General features: G+C 40.0%; 1 protein-coding gene across 2 annotated transcripts in view; it reads left to right on the forward strand.

The window, feature by feature from the left end:
- PPP6R2 (protein phosphatase 6 regulatory subunit 2) overlaps positions 1-13,071 on the forward strand; it is a 150,322-nt gene that overhangs the window by 65,453 nt on the left and 71,798 nt on the right. For both annotated transcript variants that reach the window (XM_089676975.1, XM_089676976.1), the window contains exons 12-16: positions 1,529-1,593; positions 8,963-9,078; positions 9,284-9,369; positions 11,425-11,505; positions 12,257-12,354. In XM_089676975.1, the coding sequence (XP_089533101.1) occupies positions 1,529-1,593; positions 8,963-9,078; positions 9,284-9,369; positions 11,425-11,505; positions 12,257-12,354 (446 nt within the window). The remainder of the gene's footprint in view (positions 1-1,528; positions 1,594-8,962; positions 9,079-9,283; positions 9,370-11,424; positions 11,506-12,256; positions 12,355-13,071) is intronic.

Genomic DNA, 13,071 nt, shown 5'->3' on the forward strand with positions numbered 1-13,071 from the left:
TTTTTGCACCTCCCTTTCTTCATGTGTTCAATACTTTTTCCCTGTGTCAGTTCATTCTATTGCACATAACTTTTTGGGCTTATTTGTTTTGGTTTCTTTGTGTGTATGGATTGCATGGGTTGTTACCGGAATATGGTGAAAATTTCATGTCAGTAGCACCTTTTAGAAATCTACATACTGAGAAAAATGGTGACGTGTTCAGTACTTATTTTAGACGCTGTAAATCCGAAATATAATCTGTCACATGTCACAATTTAATGCCTCATTTAAACCCAGGTTGGAGATAGCTTTTAAGTTGTATATCCATCTTGTCTCCCTTTTGGAGGAATTTTCTAAAACAAAATTACTTCTCCTAGGGTCTTCATATATCCTATCAAAAGCTGCAAATCTGATTTACAGATGTATTCTAATTATGTTTTAAATGCACGTCTGCCAATTGGTGTGTTTAACATGATAATATATTCTTACTGGAAAGGTCTCTTCGTTTTCCCTACTTAAAATGTGCCATATTGGTAGAACATGATGTATACCACCCCTATTGTTTGGCAGACAACAAAGTGTTTTGTTTCATGCAGCATCCTATGCAGGAGCCTAAATTATGTACTTTCCTGTACCATCAAGATCCATATCTAAAAGTGCCTACTTGTGATGACTGTCATTTTTTAACATAGTTACTCCTTACCATACGGTCACATATGTAGGGGTGACCTTCTGTAAGTGATCTCTGAACAATCTTTAATATATTTCTTGAGAAGAGAGCCACTTGTCAATAAATGCCAATACTTCTGCATGGTGCTACGGATCTGCAGATGTGGATTAGATAATGTAGTTATGACACGTTTGCTGAAAAGAATTACCTGCCTGCTTCTACCCTTTGCTTTGTTGTGCGCCTTTTTGAAGGTAGCTGTCTTATAACCGCTTTTTAGTAACCTGTTTCTCAAGGCCTCAGCCTCTTTTTGAAACATATCATCAGTAGAGCAATCTTCTCAGTCTTAAATACTGACTGTATGGAATGCTTTTTACCAATGAACATGGATGGCCACTTCGGGCATGCAAAATGGTATTGCCTGCTGTGGGCTTATGGTAGAGATGTCCCACTGGTACCATCCTTTTGGAGAGAGATTTGAAAATCCAAGAAAGGAATGCATATTTTACTATATTTCAACGTAAATTTTAAATTGAAAACATTTTTGTTCAAAATAGACATAAATTGCATATCTTCAGTACTACTACTTGACCATAGTAACAGGACATAATCAATTATCCTGTACCAACATGTTGGACAGGTACCTTGAGAGTGCTTCATTTGAGAGCAAAGTGCACTGTCACTCCCCCTCTCTGAGCACATGGTCATCGAGGACTTGTTTTAAAGAAATTTTACAGTGCTGGCTCTTTATATTTATTGCCACCTGGAAATGACTATATGACTTAACATAATTTTAGAGACCTGCTTTTCCTTTATTGTAGTCAGTTCTATTACCTGTTTTAGACCTTTTCAGATTCAGTGAAAAGTATTATTTTGTTTTAGCTTTTCCAGAAATGCTGTTTGGTTCAAAGAATATTGGATGCTTGGGATACGAATGACAAGATTCAGTGAGTATTGTGTTCTGTGTATTTAGAAACCTTGTTGTAGCAAATATTGATACTGTTTAAAGTGGTATTAAACTCAAAAGCAAACATTTATTATATTGCAGTTTACCAGTTCTTAGTTGTGATGGCTCCATTAGTTTTCTTTTTTAGGCTTTGTTTCATTTTCACCTGGTGATCTGGCCAGGAAGTCCTGTTTTTCAACAGAACAAGCTCTCCTGCAAGTGTAAGTGTTGAGACAAACCATTCACCACAGGGGTGCTTACAATGATCGGCTTTTATTTATTCATGTAAAACCTTTGTCCCAAAAGGAAAAATACTGTTTTCTATAACTGAGTAAATGCAGTGTGAGCTAGAGTATAGTTTAAATTTGTTAGTGTATTTAAATCTTCTAGTACATCTAACACTGTCTTCCCCTCAGATTAACAATGCTGGTTTCTGCAGTTCCCCTGTGCGCCTACATATTATGTGTGTTACTGACCAGATCATCAGGTGAATAAAGGCAGAATAATAAAACGAATGCAGCCATCATATCTAAGGATTGGCAAGGTGCAATGTATTACACTTTTTGGGTTTTTCTTTAAGTATTAGGGTAACAATGTTATTATTATGTTTTCCCTACGCTCTGTCAGTAGATCTCAGAGGGAGCCTTCCATAAATTACTCAGTTGTTTCCTTCTCCAACTTACAGAAGCAGGAGATTTTGCCACCAACACGGACATGTCAAATGAGATCCCCTGAAAATATAATGATCTCTAGTGCCGTATTTATTTTTTTCTAATAAACTGATGATAGTTTGCACTATCCCTTTATTCTACCTTAAAAATTCTGTATAGGTGCTGGTGCTCTGAGGGTCAAAGGAAGAAAGAAAGTCTGGATCTAGGGCTGACGATGTAAATACAAGTGTTCTGAATAAGCCTCACAGAGTTAACACATCTGTATACCATTGGCTCTTGTGACTTTAACTTTGAGGTATACTCCTGTAATTTGTATGTTGTCACTGAAAAACAAGTCCTCACTGCACAGTGCAAGAACATCACCCCAAACAGGTTACGACCAACTTAAAGACTGAAGTGGTGAATACTGGAGCCCAGATAGGCTATTCAGTATAGCAGAGTTTTGTTAATCACCATGCTGATGAAACACTGTTGCATCTCCTTTTGGCACAGAAAATAGGACACATGTCCTCATGCACACTGGACGTTTGTACAGCTGCTGTTTTTATCTTTTGGTGTTTTTTTTCTATAGCCAGTAAACACGCCAGCATGTTATCCTATGTGTCCATGCACAAATAGACTGTAATCTGCGTTTTTTGGCTGGAAAAAGCCCCCCAGAACTATTGGGTTTTTAGAGGAGTTTTGTAGCTGTAAAAACGCTCTAACGTGGAAAAACGCAGTAAAGCTCTGCAAACCAGCATTTTTGGACTTAATTTTTTGTGCCAAAAAAAAAAAAAAAAAAAAATATATATATATATATATATATATATATATATATATATATTTTTTTTTTTTTTTCAAATAAAGCTAAAATACGCAAATGCAAAAAAAGTGGCTAAATGTTAATGAAAACCCGCTGAAAACTCACATATTTAACATGACTGTACACAGCTAACGTTGCCAGCTTTATTAAAAGACCCAGTGTGCATGGAGCTGTATGCTTGTGTTTGTTTACCTCTGTCACTGATCTCTCTATTTTATTGATTACATCCTGTTGAAACTTTAGATCAGTGTTTCTCAACCTTTTTTTTTTTTTTTTTTTTTTCAGTCAAGGCACCCATTAAAATTTTGCACAATCTTGAGGCACCCCAAATGTAAAAAACTAAACTAATAGATGGAAATAATGGCAACATTCACACATGTAGGACACCTAATGTCAGAGATGATTTATTCTTCCAAAGCCAACACACCTTTGCACCCTGGTACTAACTAGTATTCCAGTGTTTCACGTCTCCCTCAGTTTTTCTCCCTCATTTAGCTAATGTGACCCCATTATTGACAGGAGCAGGGGAGGGGAAAACAAGGATGCTGTGCAGCTCCCCAACATCCACTTTATCAACTGATAATGTCATTGATTCTTAGGACATTGGCTGCTTGAAGGTTTAAATGGTTACACAATGAAAACCTGTGGCTTTGTGTAACTAAAAGGCTGGCTTGAGCCACCTGCTGGCTTGTATTCAATTTTTGTCCAATTTTTAAGCATTTTGCCAAGGCACCCCAGAAGACATTTTAAAATGGTTGTGAGAACCACAATCGGGTTTAGGGTTGGATGTCTGCTGATGTTCCTAATTTTGAGAAATGGTTTGCACATGCACGCCGGAAAATGATCACACTGACAACTGTCCAGTTTAACCACTTCATCTCTGTTTATTGCAGGGCGGTGCTTAACCTTTTATACACAGAGAACAATAGAGTATACGTCATTATTATGCAAATATGGTCATAGTCTAAAAGGCACATCTTGATTGGCTGAAATATAGGAAGAAGGCAGGAACTTGATGCTTGGTTGCAGCTCTTAACTCTTACTCCCTTACATGTCCAGGGCCTAGGTACAAGATCCTCACAGCTCGACGGGAGGGGTTGAGGACATTTTCTGAGTTAAGGAGAACTACAAAGCCCAGCAGACAAAAGATATACGCACAGCACATATATTTAGAAATATGAAAAAGTATAAAAGTAGATATGTATGAAAAAAGTATATATTCAACAGGAAACCGAATAGGCATTTCACCATATCCATCACAATTCAAGACACCCCAGGGTGCCTGGGCACTCTGGTTAAAAAAGGCTGCTTTTGATTAATTACTCCTCTTAACGGCATACTTTTTGTGTTCCATATCCTGCATACAGCTGGCTGATATTTTTTTTTATTCTCCTTTGCTGTAATCTTTATACCGTACCCTTTTTAAAACGGATTTGTAGACATTTAGACAATTACATTTTATGCAGCTGGACTATTGTTTTTAACAGTTTGGGTCAATTTTATTTTAGTTGTCTTCTGAAGCAGAGCTGAACTTTGGAAACTGTGCTCAAAAAAATGCAGGTAGAGGGCAAAGGATTAAGGATTGAGTACATGCTTCCTAACTTACTATGGTTTGTTCTGCACTACTTCTTTCTGTGGAGGTTTAGGCACAGTTTTGCTTCCATAATATCAAAGCCCCCAGCTAGGAGACTAGTGAGCAGCAGAGCATGACATCCCCAGTCACAGGACCGAGCCCAAGGAGGACTTCCTCTCACTTTTTAAACAGCTTGATCTGGTGTTTATGGATGAGGGAGAGCTGTGGAGGAGAGCTGTACTGGAGGGAAATCTGTAATTGGAGAGGGGTTGGTTTGGAGAGAATTTTTTTTGCTGTACTGTCTACTAATCTCTGCGTTAGGCTCTTCTGACCCCTGCTGTCTTTGTGTTACAAACCTTGTACTTAAGATCACTGAATTTTGTATGCATATGACAAACTCCTGACCACTGCACTATTTATTTTGTACAACAGTTGTTGGTTGCTCTGTAGTCACTGACCATATTAATGATGATCTGTGTGCAGGAAAGCATATGTGATGGAAGAATTTCATTTTCTACAAATAATTGTGCTGACATATGTACGTGTCTCTTAGGCCTGTTCACATAGAGCGTGCTAAAGTGTACGCCCACGGAGTGCTGTGTTTGCCCACATGGTGATGTTCTGTGCATCTCCATGCAGGCAGTTCCATTGATGTATATTATGTCGCAATCTAATTCACATACACAGCTGTTGCTTCTAATCTGATATACATGTGAGTGCATGTCCCTAAACTCAAACAGTGCATTTATTCACACGTACATGTAGCCATGTGGATGTCACATTGGAAGCAGCAACTTTGTCCATGCAGCTGTTGCTTCCCAATTGACATAATTAGGACTACCTGCATAGGGATGCACGAAACACATGTGCTTACCAATGCGATGGGTGCACTGCTTAGTCCCCCTGTATGATCGAGGACTTAGACTCCTGCATTTGGTACAGTAATGAAAGCATAATCTTAATCACACAGTAGAGGACACAGAGTTTTTATACACCATTGGTTATAGGCATGTACAGTACCTTCAGGTGATTGGACACTGGGAAAGCTTAGAGGACATGCCCCCTGGGTGCCCCCACTATAACCCCACTCCACGAGTCCTCAGTTTAGTGCTAGTGTCTGAAGGTGATGGACTATTTCTCCTTCATGGAAAAAAATCACGCTTAGCCTAAAATGCTTGTAAAAATGAACAAAGTACATCCCTCTAGTGTACGAGTGTTTCACTGTGGGCTGCATCAGTGTAATGATTGCCCTCAAAGAGCCAGTTGTATCTGTAAGACTGTAATAAATGTATCTAATCTTTATCATATTATATCATATCATATATTAAATAATTGCCTTTGATTATAACTGGTTTTAGTAATAACTTAAGACTTAAGCTGTGAAGGGCAGGTGCAGACTGGCACGCAGCTCACTTGCACCCTGTAGCAGATGATGCAAGTCTGAAAAGGAGGATCGTACATTGCTGGTATCATCTACAAGAGACTGCTCAGACAAAACATGGTCCTGTCAAAGTTTCTTGTGGACGCCAGTGGTGTGTGATCCTCCTTTTCAACTGGCACAGAATTGAAGTATTCTCATAATTATAAGCAGATGTCCCCCCCTATCTTACATCAGATTTCAATAGCCCCCTCGACATCGGAAGTCAAGAGTCCCCCACCCTCCCTTACATCAAAGTGCAGCCTTGCCTTGTGCTGCTGCCAGGAAGAAGCTGGGGGCGGAGCTGGGATGCAGAAAGTGCAGGGTCTGGAGGAGGAGTCAGCTGTTGGAATCTGCTGGATGCTGAAACCAAGGGAGGCAGAGATAAGGGGGGGGGGGGGGGGGGTTTGCTGCTGCACAGGGCAGTGCAGATCCCGTAGGAAGAGTTCTGTCCTTTCTGCTGCTGACTGCTGAGTACTCTGGTGTGTACTCCTGGAGTGTGGTTCCTCTCTGATAGCTTATCTCTTTGCTATCTGCATAACTTACTGACAGAACTCTAAGCTATCAAGAGCACCAAGAGTGCCTCATAGAACGATCCGCTCCACTGGACCACCATTCCTCATGACATGCTTTTAATAATCTACTCTTGTGAGTGCATTGTATGATCAAATTTGCCTGCTTTTAAAACTATCTACACTTAGAGTGGCACCGCTGTCTCTTTTCTACCTGCATATAGGAGTATCTACAAGCTCTTACAGCCATCTGGCTCCTCCTACAAGCCCACATACCCATAAGCCTTCCATTAAAGATGGACTTGGATGACATTCTCACATGGCCCTTCTACTAATATATCCACCCCCTATCCCTTACTGGGTAGATGATCTAGCGCTCCCAATCTATCTAGATTCCTTGTTTGTCCTGTCCACGGGACCTTGCACCCTGCTTTGAAGTCCATCGTTGCATGATTGATGAGGAATCTGAGCTTAAATTCTGAAAGAAAAATCTCCTCCTGTGCTTTTGTGTGCTCATTCCTCCAGATCAGAAGGAATATCCTGGGCATTATGGCACCAAGCCTCCTGTAGTACAGTTGTGCAAGGCCTACACCTGGTCATCTGTTCATACTTTTTCAAAGTTTTACGAGGTTGCCCTCCACTCTTTTGGTTGCAAGGTTGTTGCCACGGCACTCTGAAGTTGAGTCTTCCGTCCATTGTTGTTTGGCCCTGTTGGCACAATTATGTTTGCCTCATTGTTGCCCCTATTTATTTCTTAGGAACGTCCCATAGTGTATGAATACATGCCAGTACTGTACAATTAAGATGAGAGGAATTTTGACGTGCCTGTATGTTTCATATCTTAGAGTAAAGTAGAACAATACACCCCGGTCACATTGTGTGCAGCTTGGCATGCGATTTGGAAATCGTATGACAAGTCGCACCCTATTGTCCGCAATTAGAGAGGTCAAATCGGTGCGGTTCCGACTTGGTTGGAGCTGCATCGATTTCTAAAGTAGTACATGTGCTACTTTTGGTGCGATATGCATAGGCATCTGTGTCAGATGTCTTGCAAATCGCACTTGAAATCGGCATTTCACCCAACTTTGAAATCGTGCGACTTCACTGTAAGTCTCACGATTTCAAAGTCGGACTTGATGTGACTGGGGTGTTACTCTACATTGCTTGCTACAAAACTGTGGACTCATCAATTGGGATAGTTATAGGGGAAGTGCCCAGGGAGCTCGTCATCTAAAACTTTGCCAGTGTCCAGCCACCGGAAGGTTTACGCCTATGACCTGTATGATTATGGTAATGTACTGTGATCTGTACTCCAAGTTATGGAATTTACAGGTAAATCTAAATTCCTTTTTTTCTTACAAAGATTGTGGCACATGTTACTGTGTTCTTTTCTGTCTGTCTTTGCATTGTTGCCATTGCCAATGTATTTTTTTTAAATTATGGCTGTCTGACTGTTACTTTTTAAGACCCTTCCATGGAACAAATGTATAGAATGGAATTTCATAGTTCAGTCTGACTTTTATATGCTTGTTTGGAGTTTGTAGCTTAGTCAGACACAGCCAGGCAACTAGTATCCCTAAAATGAGGGTAAGCAATGGCAGCCCCCTTATGTCTCTTAGTACAGTGTTATTTAGATCCACCCTTTTCCGATCAGAAGCCATGTGTGCAATTCTTTTAAGTCTCCCCCCAAACTTGCCATAGCCGTCACATAAGTATGACATGCATTTCATATAAACTATGTCCATTTTGGTGGTATGGGGCTAAGGCTTTGTTCACACTAGTGCCGTTTTGCGGCACACAGCACAGCAGCAAATGACACAAAACGGAGGGAAAAGGTCCCTGCACTTTTCCAGAAATTGCAGGCGCACTGGGAACTGCACTGCAGTGCGGTTCCAATTTACAGTATGGGTGGCATGCCATTAAGATTAATAGTACCCGCGTTTTGTATGCTGGTGGTTGCATCTGCAGGACGAAGTGCAGGTCCCACAGCTGCTTCCACCCACCCTAGTGTGAACTGAGCCTTAATGAGTACTTCTATGCCTCACAGCTACCAGGCATGGCGATAATCATTAAATACTCCCTTACTCAGACCTAACTATCACCAAACAAGCAACAATACAGCATGCTGCTGGTAAATGCTCTGGGTTACATTAAGGTTAATGGCATAAATATATTGATCACATAGTGTGCCATGTTATCCTAGCTGATGAAGTCGGAGTGGAGGAACTTTATCCAGTTACTATAGCAGTCGAGAAATGCTAATTTGCTTATCCGTGTGTACATATAGATGCCTAGATTCTGGGAAGCTAGAATATGAATATAGATCTCTAGGTTCTGCAAAAGTAGAATGGTAACATATGTATGTATAAAAATATATATATGTATTTGCTTGCAGGGCGGCAGGAGGCATGAGAAGAGGGAATATGGGTCACTTAACACGTATTGCTAATGCAGTTGTACAGAATATGGAAAAGGGTCCTATGCAAGCACAGATCAGTGACATTATTACAGGTAATATCAGTGTATAAAAAATGCTTTGTTTGTTTTTTTAATCTCCAGTATTTTCCTAAAATAGAGCTGAGGGAGGTAAGTAGTCCTCCTGAGGTAAGTAGTCCACAGAGCTTGTTTTTAGATCTGGATTTAAAGTTTTTGCATGGCTTCTTACTATCGAAACAAGCAAATTGTCCTTTAAAGATGTTATTTTTAAATTTTGTAGAGTTGCCTGAAGATTGCAAAGGAAGATGGGAGACATTTGTTGAGGAAACCCTGACTGAAACTAACCGCAGAAATACTGTAGATTTGGTAAGATTGACAAAATGTAACTGGCCATAAGCATTAAAGGACAGTGGGAAATGCAGGAATGTGCCTTAGGCATAATGATTACCTTCCAGGAGAACTTGCATTTTTCTGTGAGTAATAGTAGGCAGGAAATATGCCGATATCACTGGTGCCAATAGGGACCAATATTGGAGCAGTAGGTGAAGGTTTCTAACTTCCACAATTGTTTTACACCTGAAGACAAAACTTTTAATTGTTTTACATGAGGGATTAGGATACCTGTCAGGTTTCTATTGCTCTCTGTATGCCTGTGAGTGAGATTCACCCTCTCTATTTGTCCTGGTGACCTTTATGACTGGATGAAAATTGCAAATTTTGAATGTCCACCAGAATAGTTATATTGGGGGAAATCTTACATTGGGGGCACTAATTTTGGTGACCCTAATGACTACCATGGCTTTCCTTCACTTTGGAGGGATTTCCTCTCTCTTCCTGTTGTGGCTGTGGGACAGAAAGTGAATTAACTGCTTCCTGACTGCCCTATAGCAGAAGAACTACTACAGGGTGGTAAGAATGCGCAAAATCACATATATATACTGTACATGATTTTGTATTTCTTGGTATTCCCTACCCACGTCGCTATTGGCTCCTCGGCATGTCAATCACTGGGTCCCGGCCGCCGATTCTCGGCCGGGACTCTGTGGTCGTCGGCAGAGCTGACAGGGGAGAGGTCTATATGTAAACAATACAAATCTCTCCCCTGTCAGCACGAACAGGCTGCTTTGTATTGCTCTGCACATGAGTTTTTTTTTTTTCCTTCAAAATTGTCTTTTTTTTGTTTATAGCGCAAAAATTAAAAGCCGCACAGGTGATCAAACACCACCTAAAGAAAGCTCTATTTGTGGGAAAAAAAGAGACATAAATTTCTTTTATATACAACCTTGCATGACCGCTCAATTGTCCGTTAAAGTAATGCAGCGTTGTATCACAAAAATTGACCTGGTCACGAAGGGGGTAAATCCTCTGGATAGCAAGTGGTTAAGTTCCCTGAACGGAAACAGATTGTAAAAAAATTTTTTATAGGGGTCATAACCCCCCCTTACTTTATCCAAAATAAAAAGAATGTCTTCAGCAATGCCTTCAGTTCTATTCAATTCCTTGGTTTGTATTCTTTAACCCCTTCCTGCCACCACCTCCCGGCCCTTTAAAAGGATCTAAATGCTGGGAGGAGGAGACTGGTATTCTGATCATGTATCCGCTTTGATCAGTAGTCAAAGTGGTCACATGATTGGAAAGCTCCTGATCGCAAGTATGCCGGGAGCTCTTTCAGGTACCCTTTGTTACTTTGCTGGCAGCACGTTTTACACACAGTAAAGTGTTTACTTAAGGTCGCTTATATGTGGCTGCTCTGTGGCAAAGCCCACCTGCTGAGAGACTGTCAGTAACTCACTTGTGCCAGGTAGGTGGGAAGTGGGTAAAGGAACCTTATATACATGGGATTGTAACTAAAAACCTGAATCACCTCATAGTAAATTTTGGAATAAATTGCATTGTAGTGGTTAGTGGGACTTTGGATTTTAAAAAGGGCTTTTGATTATTTGATTTTTCATTTATTTACATAAGATATATTATCTACAGTATATGCACTTTTATTGCTCTGCCTAAATGGAAACCTCTGAGATCAATTTCTGCTTTATACCAATTCCTTTCTAAAACCTAAAGCTGGCCATATATTATACATTTTTCTTATTCAATTTCCTTTAGATTTACCTTCAACTATGTAGTGCAATAGTCTGCCTGATTGCCTGCAAATTGAAAGTGTTTAGGTTTGACCTCCTATTATATGGTTTTGGTAAATCTAAAGGAAATTGTACAAGAAAATGGTATAATGTATGGCCAGCCTTAGTCTAGATATAGACCCTTCACTTAGTTGGCTTTTCTAGTTGTTTCTTTGCCTTCCTACCACTTCATACAAATTGTATTCAAATATCTTGTCTTCAGTGTGTCATTTGTATCAAAACTGTTCTCATTTAAGGCTGTTTTACCACATAATGCAATACTTTGCATTTTTTTTTTTAGGTAAATACTCACCACCTGCGTTCCTCAAGTGAAGATGAAGATATTGACAGTGCTTTTCCCAATGAATTATCTGTGCAGCAAGTGAGCCATATTACTTTTTAATATACCTGTGTCCATTTGGGTAATTGGTGTACTAGTGGCTAATCATTGGATAGTTCATGTTTTGTACTTCTGTTACACATTCAAAAGAAAAGTTCACCTCTGGGAGCATGTTACATGTTCCACCTGTTTTTTTGGTGAAGCATGTAACATGTCCCCATAGCTGCAGCCACCGCCCGCTAGAGCCCCCCCCCCTCCCTCTGACAGATGTTACGGTGAGCAGTCTCCCCGTACTATGTCAAATTTGAAAACAGCGCAGCTGTGCGGGGCTCTGCCCACACGGCCGCATTATTCATTCACGGACTTCCGTGAATGAATGAATTGCAAGTCCCGACAACCTTAGCAGCTGCCATCTTGTAGTTTTCAACTAATATAGCACCATGGTATTTCCTTGAAGCTTCCTGTCAGAATATCTGCTTGTTCAAACATCCCGTACAGCAAGCAGATATTCTGACAGGCCTGCAGGAGACCTGTCTGGCATCAGCGATCTACTGATCGCTGCTGCAATGCTTTCCATGCTCCTGTAGACAAATAATAAATGCACATTTTTTTACCTGCAAAAAAATGTGCATTTATTATTTTTATCTAAAAGATGAACTTATCCATGAACATCTGTTTTATTGAAAACACATACACAACACTGATTTTTAACACAGCCTAAATATTAGAAGCTATTACGTATTAGTGAGTTTTTTTTTTTTTTTGTTTTTTTTTTTTTCTTTCTTCAATTCAGGCCTTCTCTGACTACCAAGTTCAACAGATGACCTCTAATTTTGTGGATCAATTTGGTTTCAATGATGAGGAATTTGCTGAACAGGAAGATAACATCAAGTAATAAACCTTTTCACTTTTGTGTGTTTGATACTATTTTCTTGCGAATTTTGTTTTGAGAACCAAATATGTTTTCCTGGCCAAGTGTTGCACAATACTGACAACGATATTATTGAAAATAGCTGCTGCTGTTGAAAAATGTTAAAGTAGCTAAAAGGTAATCACTTTGTCTATATGTAAGGAAACTACATTTACTGTAAGGTTACATGAGACTGCATACTGTGCATGGAACAAGAATCCTTACAGAGTAGTAATACTATATCACATGAAGCTGTCATGTTTATAGACTGTTGTGGTGTTATAAGATGCTATTTTAGAGACTGATTGCAAGTTACAATAAGTGAACGGGTGACTACTGTTGTATTGTTATATCTTAATCATACAGGATGCAGGCAGACTATTAATAGACCCTAGGATACAGGCTGGCATCTTTTTTAGGTCACTGGGCGCTGGCCCACATGCCCCCTGGATGCCCCCCCTTGTTTCTAGTGTCCTAAGGTGATGGACCACTTCTCCCTTACGGAGAAGTCATTTAGCTCAAAAGTTTTACTTTTTCTTCTGATTCTTCAATCAGCTCTTAACTCCTCACTGTCTTCTTATACAACAATAGAAGCAATGCATCTGGATCAGTGCAAGCTCACTAAATCCCTGGTATCTGTACCACCACTTCTGCCTATAGCCCTTTTTAATGTACTCATGAGTTTCCTCCTGCCATTT

The sequence above is a fragment of the Staurois parvus genome, unplaced genomic scaffold (assembly GCF_062004578.1).
Source record: "Staurois parvus isolate SC_StPar_1 unplaced genomic scaffold, SC_StPar_1.0 ptg000175l, whole genome shotgun sequence".
Taxonomy (NCBI): domain Eukaryota; kingdom Metazoa; phylum Chordata; class Amphibia; order Anura; family Ranidae; genus Staurois; species Staurois parvus.